Here is a 26,964-nt window from a genome sequence, read left to right as displayed (position 1 = left end):
TGGGTCAGACCAATGGTCCATCTAGCCCAGTACTCTGTCTTCCGACAGTGGCCAATGCCAGGTGCTTCAAAGGGAATTAACAGAACAAGGCAATTATTGACTGATCCATTCCCTGTCGTCCACTTCCAGCTTCGGGAAAACAGGCTCTCAGAGCATGGTGTTGCATCCCTGCCCATCCTGGCTAACATTGATAGACATATCCTCCATGAACTTATCTAGTTCTTTTTTGAATTCTGTTCTAGCTTTGGCCTTCACAACAAAAAGTTCCACAGGTTGACTGTATGTTGTGTGAAGAAGTATTTCCTTTTGTTTGTTTTAAATCTGCTGCCAATTAATGTCATTGAGTGACCCCTAGTTCTTGTGTTATGTGAGGGAGCTTTTCACTTTCTCCACACCAGTCAAGATTTTATAGACACCCCCCCCTCCCCCCACAGCCTCTTTTCCAAGCCGGAAAGTTCCCCAGTCTTTTTAATCTCTCCTCATATGGAAACTGTTCCATATGTCTAATCATTTTAGTTGCCCTTCTCTGTACCTTTTCCAACTCCAATATATCTTTTTTGAGATGGGGTGACCAGGACTGCACACAGTATTCAAGATGTGAGCATACCATGATTTATATAGTAAAAGTGGAGGAGCTTGGTTTGCCAGACTGATCAGCAAAGCCAATGCTGACAAACTATGTGAAAAGGCTGAAAAACACCAATCCTCTGGACTGCATCAACATGCAGAAAGCCTTATAAGCCAGTCATTGTCAAAGGCAATTTTAGCAGTACTTAATGAGGCTGTTAAGAATGCTGGAGACACAACACAGTTTATGCAAACAAACATGGCTGTCACATCATACTTTCTCTTTAAGCAAGAGATACCACACACTACAGACTGGAGGCCAATGTTAAGTGCATTGTCATTTGTTAATCCAGAAGTTGGACACTGGTTACGACCAAGACCAGCAAATGCTCACTATCTTTCTGCAAGAAACTCAACTGACTGGTTAGAAGCATGCAGTGCAACAGTGAAAGACTCAGCAGTTGAAAAAGTGAAGAACTCTCTCACCGCATTCAGAAAATGTGCATACATGGCTGATGAATGCACCAACGCAAATGGGTGTCAAGTATTAAGTCACTGCCTATGTTATCTTGATATCAGTGGGAGATCAGTAGATGAATTTCTAGATGTTCAGTTTATAGAAGACACATCGGCTGCATCTCTGACAACCCACATCTTAGAAGAGTTAAATGCTTGTCAATTGACCCCCAAACAGATGGCTGCGTGTGTATTTGATGTAGCTTGCAAACTTCTCTGGAAGACATAGTGGAGTACAAGCTTTGCTCAGAGAAAAGTGTAACTCTAATCTCTCCAATACACACTGCAGAGATCATCTACTACTAGTAGTACAAGCTGCAGAATCTTCAAAAGGCATTTAAAGGCATCTTGGAAAATATAGAAGATACATTGGGACAGAAGTTCAAATTAGTCCATCCTGGGAAAATCCACTGGCTTTCTCATGAGTGATCCTTGGCTGTTGTCTTAAAATTACTGCAACCATTATTATTGGCTTTGGAAAGTATCTACCGAGATGGGATGGATCTAATTAGTGAGGCTGGTGGACTACTTTCGCAACTAAGTTCAGAGAACACAATCGCCATTCTCTCTTGTAAGTCAACTGTTGAAACCACTTGGGTCATTATACAATGCCATCCAGGCATCTGCTCCAACAGTAATAGATCTCTGTCCAGCAATGGAAGCTACACTTGGATCAATCAGAGAGATATCCATTGAAAACATACTAGAAGAAGCAAAGACCTCAGTTCAGAAGTTGACTAATTAGGACACTTATATTAACTCCTTAAATGAAGACGACTAAGGGTACATCTATACTACCCGGATCGGCAGGTAGTGTTCGATGTATCGGGGATCGATTTATCACATCTCGTCTAGATGCGATAAATCGATCCCCGAATCGACGCCCGTACTCCACCTCGGCAGGAGTAGTAAGCGGATTTGACGGGGGAGCCACAGTGGTCGATTCGCTGCCGTGAGGATGGCCAGGTAAGTCGAACTAAGATATTTCGACTTCAGCTACGCAAATAGCATAGCTGAAGTTGCATATCTTAGTTCGAACCCTCGCACTAGTTTAGCCCAGGCCAAGAAGTGTTTGTTAAGCCAGCTGAAAAAGTAAAGTACACGGACTCAATTCTTACATCTCTACAACAACTTTTGGATTCCATCAACCTCTACTTAGCTTTTACAGATGCCTGTCTTATAAAACACCGACAGTTGAGTGGAGTGAGGCACTACCAGCAATGGGGCTGCCATGTGATCAGGACAGAACAGAGAATTTGAACACAGAGTGGAATATCATATGATGAATGAATGTAGACTTGATTTCAACTTCTTCTTTATCATCACTAATGGTTCGACCCAATTTTTGTGCTGTGTTTCCTGGGATGAAAGAAGTACGAATTCATCTCTTTCTACTTCCAGTCACAACAGCTACAGTTGAGCGTTCTTTTTCCTCATTGAATAGAATTTTGTGTTCTGAAAGAAGTCGCCTTCTGCCTGATCATGAGCATATCATGAAGGACTGGAAGTATCTAACACATGAGAAGCCACCAAAGATGAATGCACTGCATTTGAGAAGTTAATTAACAGAGTTGTGAAAAATTACAACAAGAAAGATGTAGATATAGTGCTTCATAGTAGGCTTGGATAGCCAACTCTAATTTGTGTGATGATTTAAAAACATGAGTTAAATCTAATAAAATGATCATGAAACATTTTTCAGTTTTTACTATGGTGCGGTCCCGGGCCAATGGGGGCGGCGGGAAGCTGCGGCCAGCACATCCCTTGCCCGCACCGCTGCTCGCTGCCCCCATTGGCCCGGGACGGCGAACCGCGGTGAGAGGGGGCCGTGATCGGCCGAACCTGCTGCGTCAGCAGGTAAATAAACTGGCCCGGCCCGCCAGGGTGCTTACCCTGGCGAGCCGCATGCCAAACGTTGCCGACCCCTGCTATAGGGTGTGTGAAACTGCTATCTGTAGGAATTAGCTACATCAGATAGCAGTTTTTAGCAAAGTAGGAACTGTCCGCTGCTATAAGTAGCAAATTCCTACAGATAGCAGTTTCACACACCCTATAGTGTAAGAAACGGCTATCTGTAGGAATTAGCTACATCATATAGCAGTTTTTAACAAATTAGGACAAGTCAGCAAATAAGAACAACCTTATGTTCTTGGTGGTGATGGGGGACTTCAACTACCCAGACATCTGTTGGGAAAATAATACAGCAGGGCACAGATTATCCAACAAATTCTTGGAATGTATTGGAGACAATTTTTTATTTCAGAAGGTGGAGAAAGCTACTAGGGGAGAGGCTGTTCTAGATTTGATTTTGACAAATAGGGAGGAACTGGTTAAGAATTTGAAAGTGGAAGGCAGCTTTGGTGGAAGTGATCATGAAATGATAGAGTTCATGATTCTAAGGACTGGTAGGAGGGAGAACAGCAAAATAAAGATAATGGATTTCAAGAAGACAGACTGTAGCAAACTCAGGGAGTTGGTAGGTAAGAATCCATGGGAAGCAAGTCTAAGGGGAAAAATAATTGAAGACAGTTGGCAGTTTTTCAAAGAGACATTATTAAGGGCACAAGAGCAAACTATCCCACTGCATAGAAAAGATAGGAAGTATGGCAAGAGACCACCTTGGCTTAACCAGGAGATCTTCAATGATCTAAAACTCAAAAAAGAGCCCTACAAAAAGTGGAAACTAGGTCAAATTACAAAGGATGAATATAAACAAATAACACAAGTATGAAGGGACAAAATTAGAAAGGCCAAGGCACAAAATGAGATTGAACTAGCTAGAGACACAAAGGGTAACAAGAAAACATTCTACAAATACATTAGAAGCAAGAGGAAGACCAAGGACAGGGTAGGCCCATTACTCAACGAGGGGGGAACAATAACCGAAAATGTGGAAATGGAAGAGGTGCTTAATGACTTCCTTGTTTCAGTTTTTCCCAAGAAGGTTGGTGGTGATTGGACATCTAACATAATGAACGCCAATGAAAATGAGGTAGTATTAGAGGCAAAAATAGGAAAAGAACAAGTTAAAAATTACTGAGACAAATTAGATGTCTTCAAGTCACCAGGACATGATGAAATGCGTCCTCGAGTACTCAAGGAGCTGACTGAGGAGATATCTGAGCCATTAGCAATTATCTTTGAAAAGTCATGGAAGACAGGAGAGATTCCAGAAGACTGGAAAAGGTCAAATATAGTGCCAAGCTATAAAAAGGGAAATAAGGACAACCTGGGGAATTACAGACCAGTCAGCTTAACTTGTGTACCCAGAAAGATAATGGAGCAAATAGTTAAGCAATTAGTTTGCAAACATCCAGAAGAAAATAAGGTGATAAGTAACAGTCAGCATGGATTTGTCAAGAACAAATCCTGTCAAACAACCTGATAGCTTTCTTTGATAGGGTAGCAAGCCTTGTGGATGGGGGGAAGTGGTCGACGTGGTATATCTTGACTTTAGTAAAGTTTTTGATACTGTGTCGCATGACCGTCTCATAAACAAACTAGGGAAATGCAACCTAGATGGAGCTACAATAAGGTGGGTGCAAAACTGGTTGGAAAACTGTTCCCAGAGAGTAGTTATCAGTGGTCCACAGACATGCTAGAAGGGCATATCGAGTGGGGTCCTGCAGGGATCAGTTCTGGATACGTTTCTGTTCAATATCTTCAATGATTTAGACCAGGGGTAGGCAACCTATGGCACACGTGCAGAAGGCGGCACGCAAGCTGATTTTCAGTGGCACTCACACTGCCCGGGTCCTGGCCACCGGTCTGGGGGGCTCTGCATTTTAATTTAATTTTAAAAGTTTCTTAAACGTTTTAAAAACCGTACTTACTTTACATACAACAATAGTTTAGTTATATATTATAGACTTATAGAAAGAGACCTTCTAAAAACATTAACATGTATTACTGGCACGCGAAACCTTCAATTAGAGTGAATAAATGAAGACTCGGCACAGCACTTCTGAAAGGTTGCCGACCCCTGATTTAGACAATGGCTTAGAGAGTACGCTTATAAAGTTTGTGGACGATACCAAGCTGGGAGGGGTTGCAAGTGCTTTGGAGGATAGGGTTAAAATTCAAAATGATCTGGACAAACTGGAGAAATGGTTTGAAGTATATAGGATGAAATTCAATAAGGACAAATACAAAGTACTCCATTTAGGAAGGAACAATCAGTTGCATGTATACAACACAGGAAATGCCTTCCTGGGAAGGGAGTACTGTGGAAAGGGATCTGGGGGTCATAGTGGATCACAAGAAAAATATGAGTCAACAGCGTAACACTGCTGCAAAAAAAGGGAACATAATTCTGGGATGTATTAGCAGGAGTGTGTGAGCAAGACACGAGAAGTAATTCTTCCGCTCTACTCCGTGCTGATTAGGCCTCAACTGGAGTATTGTGTCCAGTTCTGGGTGCCACATTTCAGGAAAGATGTGGACAAATTGGAGAAAGTCCAGAGAAGAGCAACAAAAGTGATTAAAGGTCTAGAAAACATGACCTATGAGGGAAGACAGAAACATGATAACCTTTTTCACGTACGTAAAAGGTTGTTACAAGGAAGAGGAAGAAGAATTGTTCTCCTTAACCTCTGAGGATAGAACAAGAAACAAAGGGCTTAAATTGCAACAAGGGAGGCTTAGGTTGGACATTAGGAAAAACTTCCTGTCAGGGTGGTTAAGCACTGGAATAAATTGCCTAGGGAAGGGAATGTCCATCAGTGGAGATTTTTAAGGGCGGGTTGGACAAACACATGTCAGGAATGGTCTAGATAATACTTTGTCCTGCCTTGAGTGCAGGGGACAAAGTGCTATCTACAGGAACTTGCTACATGAGGTAGCCGTTTTTTACCATAGTAGTTTCTTACAACCCATTACAGATCAGTAACGGTTACAGGTAGGACAGGGCCAGGCCTGCCGATTGGGGAGCGTCTGGTGTTCCGGGGCCTGGCTTCCGCAGGCTCGGGGGCTCCCGGGCTGTGCCGCACCCAGGCCCGGGGCCGACCGCTGCAGAGCGCCCGGCTGCCAGCAGAGCCCCGCCCGCTCCCCCGGCCCGGCTGCCATGGCGAGCTGGCGGCTCCCCCGGACCCCGCTGCTGCTGCTGCGGGCGGCCCAGCGCCGGCTCCCGGCTCCGCTCCGGCGCAGCGGCTCCGGCCCGGCCCCGCCGCGGCTGCCCGGCTCCCTGGTGCGCTCGGGCGGCTTCGTGGGAGGCCGCTGGGTGCAGGCGGCCGCCGCCTTCCCTGTGCTGGACCCGGCCAGCGGCGCCGAGCTGGAGCGTGTGGCGGACTGTGGCGTGGCCGAGGCCCGGGCCGCGGTGAGAGCCGCATGGGAGGCCGGGCCCGGCTGGAGCGCGGCCCCCGCCAAGGTGAGAGCCCCGGGGGAGGCGAGGGGAGCGGGCCCCGGCCAGGGGATGGGGACAGACGGGGAAAGCCCGGCCCAGGGGAGAAGAGCCACCGCATGGAGCGGGGGCCCGACGGGAGCTTTGGGGGAGGGTGGCCCCTGCTGCAGTCAGGCCCCCCGGGGGTGAGTGGGGCACGGTAGGACCTTGGCAGAGTGTGATTTACTCTCCAGGTGCGCCCATGGCATGCCCGCCTTTGAGGACTGCAGCAGAACCAGGCCGGCTGGCCCCCGGGTGGGCAGAGCCCCGTGCAGGGTCGGGGCCTTCCTGCAAACGCTGCACGGAGGGACTGCGCTCAAATAAAGAGCTCCCGCGGCCTTGATTCTGCTGCCTCTGTTCTTGTGGGTGGTGTATTTAATCCCATACTTCGCCTACACGCGCTTTGGGGCGGGGACTGGTGGCTTGCAGCAGCGTGCAGCTCCGTGAGGTTCTGATAGACCTCTAGGTACTGCCTCTCACAGGTCTGTCAATAATATGAAATACAGAAGGAGGGTTAGTGGAGGCAGTTAGTAGGTGATGCATTAAATTTAAAAACTGGCTTGAAGGCCACAGGTCACCAGTTACACATACCTTAGAAGAGTGGTTCTCAACCAGGGGTACAGGTACATCTCTGGGGCTACACAGAGGTCTTCCAGGGGGTACATCAACTCATCTAGTTATTTGCCTAGGGAAGTCAGTACAGATTAAAATTTCATACAATGACTTGTTTATACAGATCTATATACTATACACTGAAATGTAAGTACAATATTTATATTCCAATAGCATTATTTTATAATTATATGGTAAAAATTAGAAAGACTGCAATTTTTCAGTAATAGTGTGCTGTGACATTTGTATTTTTATTCGGGCTGGCAAGTGATTAAAAAAATTAATTGTGATTAATTGCGCAATTAAAAAATAATCACGATTTATTGTGCGACTAATCACATTGTTTAACAATTATAGAATACCATTTAAATATTTGTGGATGTTTTCTACATTTTCAAATATATTGATTTCAGTTACAACACAGAATATAAAGTGTACAGTGCTCACTTTATATTTATTTTTTATTACAAATATTTGCACTGTAAAAAACAAAAGAAATAGTATTTTTCAATTCACCCAATACAAGTACTGTAGTATAGTCTCTTTATCATGAAAGTTGAACGTACAAATGTAGGATTATGTACAAAAAATAACTGCAATCAAAAACAAAACAAATGTAAAACAAGTCCACTCAGTCCTATTTCATGTTCAGCCAATTGCTCGGACAAACAAGTTTGTTTACATTTGCAAGAGCTAATTCTGCCCACTTCTTGTTTACAATGTCACCTGAAAGTGAGAACAGGCATTCGTATAGTACTGTTGTAACCAGCATTGCAAGATGTTTACGTGCCAGATGTGCTAAAGATTCATATGTCCCTTCATGTTCAACCACCATTCCAGAGGACATGCATCCATGCTGATGATGAGTTCTGCTAGATAACAATCCAAAGCAGAGCTGACCGATGCATGTTCATTTTCATCATCTTAGTCATGCCACCAGCAGAAGGTTGATTCTCTTTTTCGGTGGTTCGGGTTCTGTAGTTTCTGCATCGAAGTGTTGCTCTTTTAAGACTTCTGAAAGCATGCTCCACACCTAGTCCCTCTCAGATTTTGGAAGGCACTTCAGATTCTTAAACCTTGGGTCGAGTGCTATAGCTATCTTTAGAAATCTCACATTGGTTCCTCCTTCGCGTTTTATGAAATCTGCTGCGAAAGTGTTCTTAAAATGAACAACGTGTGCTGTGTCATCATCCGAGACTACTATAACATGAAATGTATGGCAGAATGCAGGTAAAACAGAGCCGGAGACATACAATTCTCCCCCAAGGAGTTCAGTCACCAATTTAATTAAACCATTATTTTTTTTAAACGAGCATCATCAGCATGGAAGTATGTCCTCTGGAATAGTGGCTGAGGCATGAAGGGACATACGAATGTTTAGCATATCTGGCATGTAAATACCTTGCAATGCCCGCTACAAAAGTCCCATGCCAACGCCTGTTCTTATTTACAATGTCACCAGAATGTGAGAAGTGGGCAGCATTATCTCCCATAAACGTAAAGAAACTTGTTTGTCTTAGCAATTGGCTGCACAAAAAATAGGACCGAGTGGACTTGTAGGGTCTAAAGTTTTACATTGTTTTGTTTTTGAGTGCAGTTATGTAACAAACAAACAAAAACCTACATTTGTAAGTTGCACTTTCACATAAAGAGATTGCACTACTCGTATGAGGTGAATTGAAAAATACTATTTCCTTTATCATTTTTACAGTGCAAATATTTTAATAAAAAATAATATAAAGTGAGTGCACTACACTTTGTATTCTGTGTTGTAATTGAAATCAATATATTTGAAAATGTAGAAAAACATCCAAAAATATTTAATAAATTTCAAATGGTATTCTATTGTTTAACAGTGCAATTAAAACTGCGATTAATCACAGTTAATTTTTTTGAGTTAATCGCGTGAGTTTACTGCAATTAATCAACAGCCCTTATTTTTATATTTGATTTTGTAAGCAAGTAGTTTTTAAGTGAGCTGAAACTTGGGGTACACAAGACAAATCAGATTTCTGAAGTGGTACAGTAGTCTGGAAAGGTTGAGAGCCACTGCCTTAGAAAAAGTGATTTTTTTTTTTTAAAGCATGTCCTCCTTTTCTCATTAACTGTTTATAAGCAAGTAGTCCTTTACATACATCTAAAGCATGTGAAACTGACTGCCTCAAGATATTGAGGCCAAGGGCGTATTAGTTTCAAAAGAGGTAGACCTGTACACAAATAGTAACAGTGGGGAGATTATATATATATAAAAATAAAACACACACACACACACATAAACATTCATGCCTGAGGATATAATCTACCAACTAACTTGAGGAAGAAACTTCCACTCTGGAAAGACTTTCCTCTGAAGCACCTGGTGCTGTCAGAGACAAGTTACCCGACTGAAGGGACCGTTGTCTATACTGGCATCACTAGCCCTCCAATACAATTTTGAATTCATGTCATCCTTACTCAGTTATCTTTTTTCTGTTTGAACAGCACACATTCACTTATACCTAAAGTATGAAGTTAATTCAGTGTAGTAACATTTTTATCTATGTTTAAAACAATGGCAGCTTTGCTAAAATATTTTTGCTAAAATATTTTTTTTTCCTTGCCCAGGAGAGAAGTGCGTTACTTCGCAAATGGTACAATTTGATGATGGAGAATAAAGATGACCTTGCTAAGATAATTACAGCAGAGAATGTGAGTTTTACATGTAAAAATGTACTAATTTCAGCATCTTTTAGGCCTCTTTGCCAGCAAAGGACTCCTTTGGCAACAAAGAGTCTTATCCTGAGTGGTGGTATGCACCCACAACTCCCAGGCCTTAAGCAAAAAAGATACATTAGCTATCGAATTTACCATGTAAGGCCTGAAGTAATGTAGGGCCCTGTTGAAGTAATGGAAAGACTCCTATAAATCCTTAGCCCAGACTCTGTATGAAATGTATGTAACCTGGAATCAAAGTGCCATTTATGGTGCCTCTCACAATGACGAGGGCTCCTAAGTGCCGTGGTTATACAAATAATAATAAGAGTGAAAATAATGACCTAAGTGACTTTTTTCAATCACTTTGGTCTCTTTGAAGTATTTCTGCATTGTGATTTAATCATAGGGGAAGCCTCTGAAAGAGGCACAAGGTGAAATTCTTTATTCTGCCTCCTTCCTGGAATGGTTTGCAGAAGAAGCTCGTCGCATTTATGGTGACATCATTCCACCTTCTGTGAAAGATCGAAGGCTCTTGGTGCTGAAACAGCCTGTTGGAGTGGCAGCCGTTATCACCCCTGTAAGTGCAGCTGGATCTGCCAGACTGATTAAGGACTAACTTAGGGCTTTCAGCTCACCTCTGAGACTGGGGGAGCAGAGACCGCCACTGCCCAGGAGAACCCCTCCCCCCCCGAATCTCCCACACACACACACAAAAGAAGGGCCTTTTTCTGCTCCCCACTCATTTGTTCTGGGTGCGCTCTACTCCCCTGCATAGCCACGTAGGACAGAGCACAGGCTCTGGATAAGATATTAGGAAGTTACAGCCTTGATCTGGATGCGTTTCTTCATTGAGTTACGTATCATAAGACAAATAATGGCTTCTTCATACTGAAAATACGTCATGTTTTTGGTATTCATGTTCCTAGGGGTACGGATTTGTTTCCTCATATTTTTTCTCCACCTACTCTTAGCAGTAGGTGCCCCCCTCCCAAAAGGTTGAAGTTTTTGAGTTACTATAGGCAGTACCAGTTTCTCACTGATGTAGAAATCTCTCTGCCATTTAATTAGTAGAATTTTTAGAGCATAAGATAATTGGTAGTGGCATTATATACACGGTCTTTTATAAATGCTGCCTCTTCGCCCCTTTTCAGTTTTTGAAAAGTATTTAATTGTGAAAGTAAAGCAAACTCTCATTCTTATACAAGGTTTGTTTTGATTCTTGCTAGAAGTTGCAAAAATAGCCAGTTATTTGGGCAGAGAGGGAAGTATGCAGCTTTTCTGATTTTTCATTGTATATTTCTCTCCAACTAGTGGAATTTCCCCAGCGCTATGATTACACGAAAAGTTGGTGCAGCTCTGGCAGCAGGCTGTACTGTGGTGGTGAAGCCTGCAGAAGACACACCATTATCAGCATTAGCACTTGCTGAGGTGAGCTTTTGCACTGGTATTACCCTGGCAATGGACTGTATCTTACAGTAGCAATCTGTAAACAAGAAGTGAAGGGGCATTCAAACATAACTCTTGGCCACAATCTCACACAGAGAGTACAGATTTATTCTGTTAAGCAGGTGGTTTAGATTGAATAGGTACCTTTAAAATAAATAAAAACATTGGAATATATTATGGGCATAGTAGGAGTATCTTCCAGCATTGGCCTAGCTTTGCAAAAGTTCTTTGCAAAAGACAGGTTTAACTTTGAATATCTTTGCTTTAGTTGATGTCAGCAATAGCCTATTTGTGTGTAAATAGCAATGCCAACATGTAATGTTTATGGGGCCCAATATTGTGAAGTGCTGAGCACCCTCAGCTCTCATTGACTCAGTGCTTATGTCTTGAGAGCAAATTTACAAATACATATACGAATATAAAAATATTACCTAACTGATCCTTATACAAAGTATATTATTTTGTAACTGCATATTCACTGTTTCTCATTGCAGCTTGCAAACCAGGCTGGAATTCCAGCAGGAGTATATAATGTTGTCCCCTGTTCCCAACAACAAACCCCAGCTGTGGGGGAGGCTCTGTGCACTGATCCTTTGGTAGCAAAAATATCTTTTACTGGCTCCACTGCTACAGGAAAGGTACATGACAAGACAGTGAATGTTTGAAGGGTTTTTATTGAAAAGCAAGGGGAAGTGTTTTGAGGAGAGAAATGTGTATATAGAACATTTTCCTTTGGGGTGGTTCTTCCCCACACTGCAACAAACTTTCTTCCCTTCTGGCTGTTGAGGGCTTCACACAAATCCCTGATCCTGTTAAGTACTTTTCTTTGAATTGCTATCCATTTAATCTGGTATCTGTTAGCTTTTTAGAACAGTGGTAATGTGCATCATTGCAGTTTGTAATTTGATGAAGAGCAGTTACTCAGGAAAGTTCAGCTCCAGAAACTGCTGTTTCAGGTTATGTGATGACTTGACTCTAGTGGGAACACGTTAGAATGTGCTGCTCAGTAATGAAGTGCATTACTGAAAGAGGGGAAGGGTTAATGAGGTGAAACCTTTACTTAAGGCTAGATTCTACTCCCTTTACTCTGTGAGTAGTCTCATGGAAATCAGTAGGACTATTTGAGGAATAAGATACTAGTGTGTGGGTTAAGATGAGTTAAGATTCCCCTTAACAAGGAAGGGGCATTTTCTAAAATGGTCTGAGGAGGAATGGGATGACAGCGAGAAGAGGAAAATTTAAACTGGATATCAGGAGAAAAATCTTAACAGCAAGTTTTATTAAACTGTGGAATGATCTTGCAAGGGAAAGTAGAAGAAGCTCTTCCTTGAGTTCTAGTTAAATAAAGGCTGGACAAAGTAATTGGGTGAAATCTTGGCCCTATTAATGTCAATGGGAGTTTTTCCACTGGAGACTTCAATGTAGGACAGGATTGCCTGCTTTGGCAAGGGAATGGAAAAGATGGACTCTTGGCTCTGTGGCGAACTTGTAGGTTCATTATGGGAGTTCAACCCCCACCAGAGTTAGTTCCCCCTGCCTCTAAATTCTGTTTCGTTAGTGAACTGATTACTTACACACTTACCCTGTTTGGTGTCTGCTGCATACTTGTAGGTACTGCTGCATCATGCTGCTGGCACCGTGAAGCGGATTTCCATGGAGCTCGGGGGGCATGCTCCATTTATAGTGTTTGACAGCGCTGATGTTGACCGAGCTGTTGCAGGAGCTCTGGCTTCTAAATACAGAAACTCGGGGCAGGTGAGAGAATTATTTTTCTACCTTGCCTATTTCACCTTTTGGAGCATGAAAGAGCCATATTTTTTGTGATTAAGATATTTTTGCCTAACTTTATTTGCTTGTGAAAGGAAAGCTGCTGGATTTACAGCCCTGGACATCAAGTCCCCTATCCACTGAACAGATAAAGCACAGATAGCAGCACTATCCTGGCAACGCAGTTCAGTCATTACCTATAGTATTGAGAAGATGAGTCTACAATGCCAGTTTAGTGGCCTCTCTGCTGAAACTGCCCACAAGGGTATCGGTTGCAGATGATTTTGTCATACGGACATTTCACAGGCAATAAACTCACACGAATTCCTGAAGAGTGGGAACAGAGTTAAGACAACTCTCAGGCCATTAAAGTAGACACTACAAAGTGTATTTAGCTCTGTTTTAAATTAGTGGCTCACAGTTTTTGGGCAACCAAACCTGTTTGTAAGGATGTGCACCTAATCCTGTATTCCTTGTACCCCTAGGATGCCCAGTGGAGTTAGTGGTAGTTGAGGGTGTGCAAAGAACGCAGGAGAAGTCGTTTTCAGTAGTGACACGTCTCCATATCCCTTTTCCTGGAGCCAGTAACTTCTCTGTCCCCTACCTTAATGACAAACCTGAAATCCAGCCTCTGTTCTGGCACCAGCTGCCCCTTGTTCAGTTGTGTGTAATCAAACTTGCATTGGAATTGAGGGTTGTTCAAACTCCCCTTCCCAGAGGATTGAACTGTGTTGTAGCTTAAAATTCAGATAATTGAATAAGGTACATGCAGGCCCAAGACAGAGGCTTCAGTGGCAGCCACTAGCCTGAATACCAGTCACGAGTCTCGAGTGCCAGTGATTAGGAACCACTCTTCTAACCAAGTCAGGTCCCATACCTGAGTTAGACATCTACAAAATGGAAATGAGAGAAGGATGAGCAATAGCACATTGTGAAAGTTTTTAAAATCAAGTTCACTATCCTTAACCATTCATTATCTGTGCATGTGTGTTCAGGGTTAGTTTATAAATGGTACAAACAGTTTAAGATAAAGAGGTGGAAATAATTCTTCCTTTACGTGTCAAGATTCAGTGTTTCTCCCCAGACACAGTTGCTGTCATTAACACCTAAAACAGAGTGTGTACAGCTCACTAAGTTGGTTTAGAGCCAATCCTGTAAGATCTTAGTCAAGCGGGGAAAAAACTACCAACCCCTACTGCACTCTCTACATTGCTTTAAGTGTTAATTATATCAGCAGTATCTTGGGAAAAACAGTGAATGGTGTTGTGTGCCCAGGTTGAGTTTGCAAGGCTGGCAGTTCAAAAACGCTTCTCTGCTTATATATGGAGCACATTTGATTATGAAAATAGTTCTGAGACAAACAAATATGGCAAAAATCTATCTGCCATTTTTAGAGTTTCTTTTCAGAGTAGTTGGCACTTACATTGGAGTTCAGTGCACTTGGCACCATTAAAGACAATAGTTGTTCTGAGGTGCACACTGCCTAGAAGATGTGGAGAAGGCACATGACTGATGTGGGTTAGTAGTCATTGACCTTGCAGAAGAAGCAAGTTTTAGGTGGATTTTGAAAGGGGCCCGATTAGCATGAAATAATTTCACTAGTCAAAGTGAGGGGACAGCATGAGAGAAAATGCAAAGACTAACCTGGGAGAAGGAAATGAGTAAAGTAATGAGGCTGGAATCTTTGGTAGAACAAAAGTGGTGAATAGGGACATGACAACATAAAACAAGAACCGAGATATAGGCCTGGTCCCCACTAAGCCCCCACTTCGGACTAAGGTACGCAAATTCAGCTACGTTAATAACGTAGCTGAATTCGAAGTACCTTAGTCCGAACTTACCGCGGGTCCAGACGCGGCAGGCAGGCTCCCCCGTCGATGCCGCATACTCCTCTCGCCGAGCTGGAGTACCGGCGTCGACGGCGAGCACTTCCGGGATCGATCCGGGATCGATTTATCGCGTCTAAACCAGACGCGATAAATCGATCCCAGAACATCGATTGCCTGCCGCCGGACCCTCCGGTAAGTGTAGACGTACCCATAAACCAAGACACAGCCGTGTAGGATCTTATATGCAAGGATAAGGAATTTAGACTTGATATAGAAAGTTACCAAAGGGATTCAAAGGGGATAATGCAGTCTGACCTGCATTAGCAGTTATGTGTTGGAGAACATCAAGCAAGAGGTTGTAGTAATTAAGGCAGCAGGAGAGGAGGGTGTGGACAGAACAAAGGGTCAGAGTGAACAGGTGTTCTTCCCCCAATCTACAAATCCAACTTGTAAAATCCAGACTCTCCTTCTTCATGTGGGATTTGGCTATCTTAACAAAGACAACAATAATAAGATAACAGAAATGTCAGCTCCTACCTTCACTTAGATGCGGAGTCTGCTACTTAACCTACATCCTGTATCCTTTGATTAGAGGATAACTCCCACTGCACCTCCCTGGTATTCTGGTAGATACATGTATCAGAGAATCAGCGGCACCCACTTAACCCTTTCCTAGCAGGATCCACACCTGCTAACAGGGTGAGGTGTTTCAGGGAAACACTTCCAGTTTGTTAGTGTTTGATTTCCAGAGTGTTGTAATGAGAGAAGGGCAAACCTTGGTAACAGCCTTTGTGGGTGAAGAGAAGGCATGGAAGGAATCGTAATGGTAATCAGTTACTGTGCTGTAAAAAGTGGGAAGAGCACTAAGCTTTGTCTTTTGTTATTCTTTCATGTTTGTTTTCAGACATGTGTTTGCACAAACCGGTTTTTGGTGCAAAAAAGGATCCACGATGCATTTGTGGAAAAATTTGCCAAAGCCATTGAAAAAGAGCTACATGTAGGAAATGGATTTGATGAAGGAACTACCCAGGGGCCATTAATTAATGAAAAAGCAGTGGGAAAGGTATGTATATCTATATCTATATCAAAATATACTGATTTCACTTTTGAAATTGTAATTTATATTTTTAGGAAGTATTAAACACATTGTATACCCAGTTTTGTCTAATACCTGTTTTGTAAGACTATATTTGCCACTATACCTGAAATGGTCCCTTACAATATATGCTATTTACTTACGCTAAACAATCTGTTCCACCTTGCATTTTGCGCTGATGCTGGGAGTACCTTTCCCAGATCTCAAGAAGAGCTCTGTGTGGCTCAAAAGCTTGTCTGTCTCATCAACAAAAGATATTACCTCACCCACTTTGTCTCTCTGTATTTGCAGAAAGTATTCACTCCTCAAAGCCCACAATGATGTGAACAGGAGTAATTACAGCCATCATTGCCTTGTTAAACTAGGAAAAGAAAAGGGAATAATTTACCATGAGCAAGCCTTTCTTCCTAATTATATTCTGATTGGTATTTTTCGGGAGAACATTTGCAAAAGCTTAACAGACTGGGAGTTGCATTGGGTGTATTCATGTCTCTAGGTAGCATGACAGAGTTTTTGTTTTGAACAGTCTGTTTTTGTGTATCAAAACTAAGCAGAAAAACAAATTAAGGCTCAAATTAAGGCTAAAACTATTGGGGGCTCTGAATTTGGAGGGTGACTTTTAATTTTGTTTTGCATTTGTACTTTTTAGGTATTTTCCTAAAGAAAGGTGCATTCTCATTTATATAAGTAGTTATATTTCTTACCATACATACATTCAGATTCTTCATTTTTAAATTTTTTTTATTATATGGAAAATGAGGAGTGTGATTGCATTTATTAGATGATGATTTTTTATTCCTAATTAGTGTGACGATGCTACAGCCCTTTAGGTGCCTAAATATCTTTGAAAATCTGGTCCCATCTCCTTCAAATTTTTAGAATTAGTAGAGTTCATCTTCTCCCACCTGGGTTTTTTTGTCTTATAGTTCATAGATTGGAAGAGGAACACAAGCTTTCCTACTTTTTCAACTCCCAGTTGGTTTCTTAATTTGGATGAACTAATCCAAAGAAAGAAAATATATTCTCTGCCCCAGCTTGCTAAACTGAATCCAAAAGTAAAATGAAGGAAAAAGCTTTTCTGTATAACAGGAACTGAAAGTACTTGTATTAGGAAAAATGTCAATACCACCATTCAGTCTGTTGTAAAGATTGAAAATAATATAGATATTTAATGCACCATATGACATTGACATATTTATAAAGCTTGAATTGATCCCAATTCTGTTTACATTTTAAAAAGTAGTACTCTTTAACTTACAAAAATTTGCAGATGACTCACTCATGTAAAGTAGGGTTTTTTTAATTCATCTTTTAAAATGATTTGAATAGATTGTAGTAAGTTTAGGCCTTACCGTAGGTTACCATAAATTCAAATTTAATTTTAAGGTCTTGTTTTTAAAAATAAAAATCTGATTTAAATTTTAAAAAATTGATTTTTTAAAAAGAAATCATCAGTTTTTATCCACCCTGGCTGGTGTTCATAAATGTTAGTTTAATGTACGTTCTGTCTACGTTCGAGTATAGATGGAGATATGGTCTCTCCACTACCATCTTGAAGACTTGCTATTGTGGGCTAGTCTACACTGGCAGTGCTTTAACGTGGCTTGTGTGGTCGTGACAGAGCGCTGTGAGAGAGTTCTCCCAGCACTCTAAAAAAACCACCTCCACGAGGGGCGTAGCTCCCACCGCTGGGGCACTATCTACACTGGCGCTTTTCACACCCCTGAGTGAGAAAGTTGCAGCGCTGTAAATTGCCAGTGTAGACAAGCCCCGAGATAGGATATTTTTTTCTGTCAGTAGGTAAGCACTACATGGTCTTTTGTATCTCTCTCTGACGACGCTGACCATGAATATGTGGCCCTGATCCTGCAAAGACTTACACGTATGCTTAACTTTATACGCTGTGAGTACTTCCCTTGACTTCAGCAGGACTAATAAGCGTCCATAAAGTTAAGCATGTGTGTAAATCTTTACTGAATTGCAGCCCTGCATTGCAAGTGATCCTGGTCTGTAAAGCTAAAATTCAGGTTAAGCTCAGGAGGAGAGCTGAAAATTCAGCAAAAAGGGAGTTTTTAAGCAGTGTCTCAGTCCTCTAAATAAGGTACAGCATAAACTCCTTTTGTCTAATGCCCTGTTTAATTTGGGGAATCTTGTGTATTCAAGGAAAAGTAGACCAAACCTTTGCCACTAAATGCTAGCTTGAGTATCTCTTATTTTGCTCATCTCAGGTGGAGAGACACATTAGCGATGCGGTTTCTCAAGGAGCATCCATCGTGACAGGAGGGAAACGACACAGCTTTGGAAAGAATTTCTTCGAGCCTACTCTGCTCAGCAATGTCACAACAAACATGCTTTGCACGCAAGAAGAGACATTTGGTCCCTTAGCACCAGTTATCAAGTAAGATAATCCATTCTTCAGATTAACAGAGAGAGAGTTTAGTAAACTTCAAAAAAGGATGTATACTTATTCACATGAAATAAAATCTGCATTATTATTATTATTATTATTATACAGATTTTGTTTAGGTCTTTTAGGCTTCTGGTGAGATTACCACACACACACTCACTCACACTCTCTCTCTCTCTCTTTTGGATTTTTACTTGTTAAAAGTGTACCTGTAATTTTGACCTGTTAACTTTTATTCAGCAAGATTATTTTTTTTGTAAAATGGCACCTGCAGTTTAGCAAGGGAGGATAACAGTAAAGACCATCAATTTTCATGCTCCTTTAAGGGACTTGAGAGCTTTTGCATTTTGTCACATGACCTAATAGTTCTATGTTTCTCTGATCCAAAGTACATTTGGGACAGTTTTCCCTCTCTAGCAGTCTTTTTCTCTGAGGTCTTTCTCCTCCCGCCCCCCCAGTATGATTGAACGTGGTAGGACTCAGTGTGGGGAAGGTTTACTAATCTTTCTCAGATGTGAGATCTTGTCTAGACAGGGAAGTGAATGGCGTATTTAAACCACATTAGTTGACAAGTGTTAACACATTTTAAAATTTAATGTAACTCAAGGGAAATGGCAAAAGCACCCTGGCTTGAGACTGAAAATTAAATAATAAACATCAGAAATATACCAAGGAGAACAAACCTACATTCACTTCGTCCCATTTGCAGTGAGGCTGCTTCTCAGTATCCAGAGAACAGGAAGGCAGCAAGGATTACTTTCTTTCCCCCCCGCTATGTTGATTGCACTGGTATCTGTTTCTTTATATTGGCAGGTTTGATACCGAAGCAGAAGCTGTTGCTATAGCAAATTCAGCCAATGTGGGTTTAGCAGGTACGTTCTCCCTTTTCAGACCGATACACCACTGTGCAGCTACACCCTTGAGCTTAGGGTTGCAATTGCATGAGATGAAGTATTTCAGTTTGATTATTTCTGTTGGCTAATAAGGACCTTCCCCAAAAACTTCTGCTGCCATGGCCGTTTGATTTTTGTTCTATTTTGACAATATATTTTTACATTCATGTGGCAGGATATTTCTATTCTCAAGACCCAGCCCAGATCTGGAGAGTTGCAGAGCAGCTGGAGGTTGGAATCGTTGGTGTTAATGAAGGACTAGTGTCCTCAGTGGAGTGCCCTTTCGGAGGTGTGAAACAATCTGGCTTAGGACGAGAAGGTTCAAAATATGGTATTGATGAGTACCTAGAAATAAAGTATGTCTGTTTTGGAGGCTTGTAATAATTTGCAAAAATGACACAAATCCACAAAGGCCTGGAAAATAATGGCCTGATTCAGGTGGACTGTCTGTATATTAATGTGGCTGTTATCCTCTTCAAATCCAAGTAACGCTGTTGTGTGAGTAAATGTAGAGAGAGATGTTTCATGTTGCTCTGTGCTGATACTTGTAAAACACAAATATTACTAATGACATAGATTTAGTTAATACCCAATAGTTGGATGACGGTGCCTCTTAGGTCAGGGAGGGGGGGGCGGGAGCAGGGAGGAATAGCTTCTGTTATTTGGGTTACCCTATGTAAACAGGAAGAAGTTGGAGGCTTTTGCATAATGAAGATCATAATTTCTGTTCTGGAGGACACGGGCAATTTTTCCCTCCTGCTGTCTCTCCTAATATTCATGCAGCTGTGTAGGGACTGGAGAGGGTAGCCTATTCTTTGTTTTTGTGCCAGATATGTACTTAATTCTCAACTTGCTAACGTTGTTATATATCTTTTTCAAATTGCTTACTTTTATTACAGTTTGCAGAGGAACTTGGTGCTTGTGAAGGGGAGGAATTAGTAGTAATGGCTGGAGCCAGGCATTCTTGCAGGCTAGTGCACAGCTGTGTCAGTACACATCACTGCTAATTGCATCACCACCTGCTGTTGCAGTTTTGGCCCTCTCTAGAGCAGACATCTTAACTTATGCCTAAGAGCTTAGTAGTTTGAGGAACAGATACACAACCTGTGCTACCATGTAAACAAGGGCTGTAAGTCGCAGTAGTCTGTATAAACTGGTTGCACAATGAGTCAGTGGAGCTTGGGGGATGGCTAGCTTAGTGTATAGCAGAGGAAGGAGAGGACTGTATGCATGCTGCAGGGACATTCTGCTGAGCTGTTGGGGGTGAGGGGAGGGGCAAGATTTATGCAAATGAACTCCACATGACAATATAAATCCATTCATTCCCCTGTGCAAGACCAGTATGGCCCCACCTGGGAAAGGGAAGAGGATGGTCATCAACATAAATGTTGCCAACCAACTTTTTCAAGGAGTGCTTTCCTCCCACTCCTTCAAAGAGCCACTTTAGCTTGCTCAACTACAGAGCCCCAGCAGGCTGTACTGCTCCTGCGGCTTTGTGCCTTAAATGCGGACAGGCCCTAGCTTGGACTCCTTGTCACATGGGCAGATGTCCATCGCGGAGTGGGACAAAACCCCAAACTCATCTAACTTACAACCTAATAAGGATTGTATAGGTCTTCAGAGGCAGACTTTGTATGTCATCCCCTTAGTCCATGTAGCCTCAACTGAAAGCATCATTAAAAGGTGATGTAAAAGTTCCTTAATGTGAAGCAAATAATGGTGTATTAACATTATTTTGACTTAAAATAAGCACTTTATTCACCAAACTAAACTTCCTCAGAAGATCCTATAGAAAATTTTAAACTGGCTTTTCAGAGGCTGGGGAGTAGAAGTTGTGTGTTTTCATTTTTGGCTAACTGCTGTTTAGCCAGACATTCACATTTAATTACAGAATGAAAGTGAGCTGACCGCTCTCTCTAGATGAATGTACCCTGTCAAATAGGCAATGGTATTCAATTAAACCAAGGTAGGGGGAAATTATTTTTGGAATGACACTTAGGATTAACAGAAAAGCAAGGTGGAGCGGAGCTTCACACAGCCTTCTCAAGCGCACATAGAGTAGTGTTAATTGCTACTCAACATTTTAAATGTTTAGATGATTTTTGTATTACACTGGGTGTGGCTGGAGCGCATTCTTTACTGTCCATGTAAAATGCATGAGTGCATTGTGCTGAAGTGATGCCACAAACAAGGTTTGGAAAGGACACTCATTGCCCTTACAGAAGTCCCTAATGCAATACATATAAAAATGAAGGCCCTGAGGCTTTATCAACTGCAGTGTGTGCTTTTGGAGTTAATAAGAAGAAGACAGATGTACCTGTTTATATTAACCACTTTTTAAACTCTTGCAGATGAGCATACATAGCGCCCTGATTTTTTGAGAGCATTGTGTTATGGCATATATGAAAGTAGGGCAGCTAGAACAAGGTATCTTAGGCCTTGGCTACACTGGCAATTCACAGCGCTGCACTTGCTGTGCTCAGGGGTGTGAAAAAACACCCCCCCTGAGCGCAGCGAGTGCAGCGCTGTAACGCGCCAGTGTAATCAGCGCCTGCAGCGCTGCACGCTCCCTTGCAGCGCTGCAAGCTATTCCCCTCGGAGAGGTGGAGCTCTCGCAGCGCTGTGAGAGAGCTCTCGCAGCGCTGGTGGCGCGACTACACTCGCGCTTCACAGCGCTGCCGCGGCAGCGCTGTGAGTCCGCGAGTGTAGCCAAGGCCTTACTCATCCATTTCTTATACAGCAGAGGGTGCTGCACAAAAATACAGCCAGTACTTGCTACATCCCAAAGTACAATAGCTTAAATACGGCAAGCACACAGGCAATTTTTTAAGTACCTTAGACAGGTAGACCCATCTGTCATTTCAGCCAGGCACTCAAATTGCACTGCTCTGACCGGTTGCCTCCATGTCAGATGCAACACTGTTGGTTGTCTTAAAATCTTGGTGTCTTGTTTTATGAGGCTGGATTTTCTTCTCTGAGTAGAATTAAATAAAACTTGAGTAAATTTTTACTCTTTACCCAGCATAAGATATCTTTAAACTGTGTCCGACAACAGGAAGCACAAACCTTTTGTTACATAACTTTAACAGTATCTTGGGTTAACTTTAAAAAAAAGTTTGTCAAGTTTTCCTCCATGCCTGGACTTCAGTGTTTGAATATGTATGGTTGTCTAGGTAATGTCTACATCAAAGAGCACAAATGGATCTTTCTTACAAATGTACTCTTATCAAAAACTATGATCCTTTAACAAAAGACATACACAAACTAAAATGTAATAATTCAAGTATGATTAGTTTGTCATTGTCTAGCTTTTTTCTAATGTAATGTGTGTGGGTGTTCAAAGAACGCATACTACTTAACAAAGAAACTGAACTGTGTTTTCAAGTAATAAATATCTAAAACCTGTGAAAGCATTGGATATTGTGTGCATTCATTTTTTCAGTGTTAAATTGATGGTTAATTAGGCTATTTAATACTCAATTGCTGTTTAAGTCCAGGTTCCGTAGATTTGCATTAGTTTTCATTTATTTCAGATAAGCCAAACAGTGGAAGAAATGCATGCTGTGTACATTCAACAGAGGCTGTTTTGTAAGTGACAGGAGTTTAGACCACCAGATGGCAATCTCTTGAATTTATCAAACAGTTACGTCACTTCAAAAGGCAATGATTTGCACATTTGTCTTTCATCTGAGCATCTTCAAGCATTTTACAAATACTAGGTAATAAAGATTCTCAATAGCCCGGGTGGTCAGGAACTAATAATACATCAGGCATTCTTAAATCAGGATGGTGGACCTGTCACAAGCGATAGTTTACACCCAGTAGCTTTTTAGGTCTGCATTGTTTTTTCTCCCAGCAGACACAAGAACATTTCTGACCACCGTAGGAATGCTTTTTCAGTAAGTTACTTTAAGTAACGCATTTCCCCACCAACATGCTGCCTTGACCAACTTAGTTCAGTTGAGCAAAATAAGTGAAGGAGGCTCTTGATCCTAAGGCTTCCCAGAAAGTTGGTCCTGCAGAGGCAATAAAAAGTGCATTGCCATATTGTGTGGCATTCAGCGTGATTATAGTAGTAGACGCATCTGTAGTACTTAATCTGTAAAATTTGCCTGGTATCTGTCAGAACTTGAATTCTGCTTGGAGAAAGTAGCTAGCATGTTGCGCTGCACTTTGATTTGACAGTGAGATGTACAAGTCTAACAACTATCTTACACAAGCCAAGTAGCTTGCACTCTGCTGCATATTCACTTCCTAAGGAAAACTTGGAAAATCTGCCCTCTTCATAGAGACATATTTCAGTTTCTACAGATTGAGTTTTGTGAAACTCACCAATGGGCTTGTCTGCTAGGGTACCAGTCTGAAATAACTGGTAAATTTCTTCATCCTATTGTGCAGGTGTTCCATGTAGGAAATTTTGCAATCCCGTGAATAAGGAGTGCTCAGTAACCAGTGACTTGGCACTAGGATTGCCTTCCATCTTATAACGGCCATTTTCATTTGGGGTAGCCCTAGGGAAATGACTTTGGCCCTAACCCTACAATTTGACATCATAAGGTATGTTCTGTTTCTCCCTCTGCTGAGATGTCTGGAAGACAAACTTCATAGAGAATTAAGTAGGGCATACACAACTCAGAGGATAAAGTTTAGCTGTTATCTGTAGCATCTCCTATACAAGACCCCTTTTCCTAGGAAACTTTGAGGCAGCATTTGTCTCCAAATGACTGGATCAGGTCATGTGGTCTTGATCACCTGAGCATATTCCTACCTGAAAGTACAATTCAGAGCGAAACTGTGACTGTAAAATTAGTTCCTGCTGGCTCAGCAGTTCTGTTCCCAGGGTGTATTCAGCATCATAACTGGCTGCTGTAGTGATGGATGAAAAGAGTGGGGGATTTATTTACTCCTTTTACTACTATCGAGACATAGCATCTAGGGGGAAGCTGTGGTCTTGTTCCTTTCTGTTCATCATCAGAATTTTAATTAAGCTATAGGATAAAATGCAACCCTGTGGAAGACAATTAACTACACGTGTATCCTCTTGAAAACAATGGAGATGCACTTGTGTAAATGAAGGCAGAACGTAGCCAATGGCATGTGGACAAGGAGAGCTTGACTTGGTTTTCACATCTCAGACTGAGCTTGCACGCCTTGTCATTAGGACATTTTACTTATAAACAAATCTGATCTGTAACTGAGGCAAAAATAGGGAATCTTATGTTTTCATTGTTTAACAAAGTCACTTTTCAATGCTAGGATGGACAAAACTTGTTGCAGCTGGCCCTAGTGCAGAACTCCTGGCCGAGTTGGAAATGCCTAGTATAAGGGAGGAGCAGGATTATGCTTGCTTAAGTGTTATACAGTTCTGAAGGCTACAGGCCATGCCACTATACAGAACACTTAAGAATCATAAGTGCTCCATCCTCTTACCTGTAGCAAGGCATGAAGTTGCCACTTGTACCCACATGTCCAAGGGGATGGCTGGGGCTATTCCCTTTATCTGAAAAGGGCACTCTGTTATAACAATACTTAGCTCATGATAAAGAAAGCAGGTTTTATTTAAACAGCTAGTAAAACATTTTGATTTGAAGTTTTGAAGTGTCTGTCGATTTTATTAAAGACGTTAATAAACACTCTGACCCTCCCCCCCAAAAAAAATGCTCAGTCTCACAAAATGAAATCTTTTGACTTCAATTCACTGAAAACTTTGAAACATTTCTTTGTCAGGTTGACCCAAAACATTCCCCCCCCCCCTGATTTTTATGTAGTTGCTAGCAAACCAACAAAATCAGTTATTTGCACAGTTCTAGTATAGACAGCCCCTCTCTGAGAGCTGCAATTATAATTTGAGTTTCTGGCTTCTTTGTCCTCTTCTTCAATATACTGAACTCATTCCTACCTCTCATATTTTCCTTGCCACTCAGCACAAAGAAGGGTCAAAAACAATTAAACTAACTCTTATGGTTTGGCGTATGAACAGAAAAGCTAAAGCAGGTAATTGTTTTTACTATACTGCTCTGACCTCAGAATTGAGCCTCAGATACAGAAGAATGCAACATCCACAAGGACACATGACCGAGCCTCATAGAAGGAAAGACAGATCTTTATTAGGAAGGCTACATAATCACTTCAGAAATGGTTCCAGTTATAATATATTATCATTTACAATATATAACATTTTCTAGAGACAGATTCCTATTAGAAAGTCTGCAATAGCTCACCCACACACAGGGCACTATGCTTCTATACAGAGGCAAAGTACTGATTTGTGGCTGACCTGCACTTAATTCATTGCCTATGCTACAGGGAAATGTATTTTCATTTAAAGTACTATCAGTTTCAAACCTTTGGGCTTTTTTCTCCCTTGCTACACCTGGATCTGACACTGAGCTGTGTCCAGAATCATCCTAAAGTACAACTCTTCCTTATGCTTTAGGACCTCCCTTCCCCACTTTCTTATCCCACTCGCCCTTCTAGAGGGATGCTCACCATTCATCTCTATTTCTCAGACCAGTCTTCCATAAATTGTCCAGCAGGTGACAATTGTCATTTTCTCTGCACCATCGCCACCCGAAACTCAAGGTCACTATAACTTACTCCATTATCATCTCAACATAGCAAAGACCAAAACCCACACTCGTTATACAGGCAATACACCCACAAAGTTTGACAGGAATTTTGCTTAAATGGGGGGGGGGCCCTGAAGGTTTTGGCCTGTGATTGTTTGAAGAAGGCCAGAGCTGTCTGAGGAATGTTAAACTCTAGCATTTTTGAGCTGCTCTCAGGTTTGAAGGGGTAGAATAAAGAATGGAGACAATACACACTGTGCTGTTAAACTCTCTGCAGATGAATCCCCCTGCATGAGCATGTGCACTTCCATTTCCTCAAGACAATCTGCTGAATAAAATAAAATTAGCATCACATAGGCAAGCATGTCTGGCAACACGGGGGGGGGGGGGGGGGGGCGCCTGGGAGGTGCCTGAACTACAGCTGTATCTGGTGCACTTGACAATGAGGCTGTTAAAGTTCCTTTTGTCCTCCCAGAAGGGAGTTGGAAATATATCTGACAAGTGTGAAACAAGAGATGAGATAACTGGGCTTGTCAAATGTAACTTGGTCATGACCGTCAAACAACAGTTAACAAAATCAGCAACAGCTCAGGGGTTGAATTAGAAGACAGAGGCTTTGTTTTTACTGTTCTTGTCAGACATGTCCAGCTAAATTTCACCTCGTACTGCAGAAGCACTTTGTCTGCGAAGGTTAAAAAAAAAAAACAACAAAAACCCAAAACACGGTTTTGGCTTGCTTATAGTGGCGTAGTTTTATGTTCTGTAAGTATGATGCCCCCCATGCAACAATTAGTTTGTGAACTTATTAAATGCCTCTTCTAGTAATGAGTGTGAGAATCTTCACTATATCAACTGCACTCAGGGCTTAATTTTGAAGGGATGCAGGCAAGAACATAGTTGCCATGGTTGTCCTTATTAACGTATTGATGCTTTCGTGTAGAGCGTTAGCATTTCAACCCTCAGCTGCTTGTATAGTAAGTGTGGGAATTTTCTGAGTAGTTCCCAGCACCCTGGAGCATTTTTAATATTTTTATTTTGTCTGTCAGAGTGGATCTTGAGTTCTTCAAGTCCAGTGCAGTCCATAAAAATAGTCAGAATTCCCCACTCAGTTCCACCAATGCATTTAACTCTACCAGTTAATAGCCTTGCCCTCCCAGTTCTGGGAATTGCCTGGGCAGAGACTCCAGGAAT

At 41.8% G+C, this 26,964-nt stretch overlaps 1 protein-coding gene across 1 annotated transcript; it reads left to right on the top strand.

The window, feature by feature from the left end:
• Positions 1-6,145: 6,145 nt before the first annotated feature.
• ALDH5A1 (aldehyde dehydrogenase 5 family member A1) lies at positions 6,146-19,585 on the top strand. The gene is made up of 10 exons (XM_065399373.1): positions 6,146-6,448; positions 9,677-9,760; positions 10,173-10,343; positions 11,078-11,194; positions 11,707-11,850; positions 12,824-12,967; positions 15,713-15,871; positions 18,133-18,302; positions 19,125-19,183; positions 19,380-19,585. Exons 1-10 carry the CDS (start codon positions 6,146-6,148, stop codon positions 19,583-19,585), a joined length of 1,557 nt encoding a protein of 518 aa, XP_065255445.1.
• The last annotated feature ends 7,379 nt before the right edge of the window (positions 19,586-26,964 follow it).

The sequence above is a fragment of the Emys orbicularis genome, chromosome 2 (assembly GCF_028017835.1).
Source record: "Emys orbicularis isolate rEmyOrb1 chromosome 2, rEmyOrb1.hap1, whole genome shotgun sequence".
In the NCBI taxonomy this organism is placed as follows: Eukaryota; Metazoa; Chordata; order Testudines; family Emydidae; genus Emys; species Emys orbicularis.
Note: the sequence above shows the minus strand (reverse complement) of the source record. Positions and strands in the feature narration are given on the sequence as shown.